We start from the raw sequence: 1,081 nt of genomic DNA on the forward strand, positions 1-1,081 counted from the left end.
GTGGTTGGTACTAGAACTATTTATACTGAAGAATAAATTGTAACAATGGTTGATCATCTATCTCGTTCTCGTTGTATGTTGTTCTATTACAGCAGCTCTAGAGATATAGACAATGTAAGTCCTCAGGGGCGGGGCCCTCCTTACCATCTTGTATTGTTTTATATATCTTCCTTATATTGTAAAGCGCTGCGCACACTGTTGGCGAATCCTCTAATTCTCCGTCACTTCCCGTCCGTTGCAGATCTCCCCGGAATTCCTTCCGTCACCTGCCGGGCCTCCGACTATCACAATTTCTCCTGTTACTGGAAGCCCAGCGTGGAGACTCTGCTGCCCACCAGATACGTCACATCGTACAGGTGAGATACCCCGCCGGGAGCACAGTGTCAGGGGGCAACTCAGCCGCAGTTTGCTGGTTTTATATATTTATTTTGTAGCATTTACTGTTCAATAATAATCTGCAAATTAAAACCCAACAACTTTACATTGCTAAATACTTTCCAGATGTAAATATAATGTATCCAAAGTCTTACACTTGATTGTCTATGGAAAGCAGCCACAGCCTGAGTAGAGAAGCCCGTCCCCTGCCAGCATGCTGCACAGAAGGAGCCTTGCTCTCTGCGTGGAAGCAGTGGTCTCTCTGCTGAGGTATGAAACACCTTCAGGGGCATCAAAGCTAGATCTCTCCAATCAGTAGGGAGCTTTTTTTCTGATTTGCAATGCTCATGTTCCCTGCTGATTGGAGAGCTCTATCTCTGGCTCACCAGACCTCGGCAGACAGACCACTGCTTCCACACAGAGAGCAAGGCTTCTTCTCTGCAGCATGCTGGCAGGGGGCGGGCTTCTCTACTCAGGCTGTGGCTGCTTTCCATAGACAACCAAGTGTAAAACTTTGACCGGTCCTGAAGAGGTCTCATGCGATGTGACACATAGGGCGGGGCTAGGGATCTGATCACATATCAAGAGGTACAAGAAAGCGAGAAGACCGAACGCTCGCACGCTGGTGCTGATTGGAGCAATTCACATTGTAATCATAAATTAAGTTTTATTTGCTTTCGATATTACATAAAGACATTTTATACTT

At 46.3% G+C, this 1,081-nt stretch overlaps 1 protein-coding gene across 1 annotated transcript in view; it reads left to right on the plus strand.

Annotated features, from left to right (window-relative positions):
- Positions 1–1,081, plus strand: part of IL11RA (interleukin 11 receptor subunit alpha) — a 49,253-nt gene that overhangs the window by 20,489 nt on the left and 27,683 nt on the right. The window contains exon 8 of the mRNA XM_018564581.1: positions 185–356. Within this exon, the coding sequence (XP_018420083.1) occupies positions 185–356 (172 nt within the window). The remainder of the gene's footprint in view (positions 1–184; positions 357–1,081) is intronic.

The sequence above is a fragment of the Nanorana parkeri genome, unplaced genomic scaffold (genome assembly GCF_000935625.1).
Source record: "Nanorana parkeri isolate BGI_ZX_2015 unplaced genomic scaffold, ASM93562v1 scaffold763, whole genome shotgun sequence".
Taxonomy (NCBI): Eukaryota; Metazoa; Chordata; class Amphibia; order Anura; family Dicroglossidae; genus Nanorana; species Nanorana parkeri.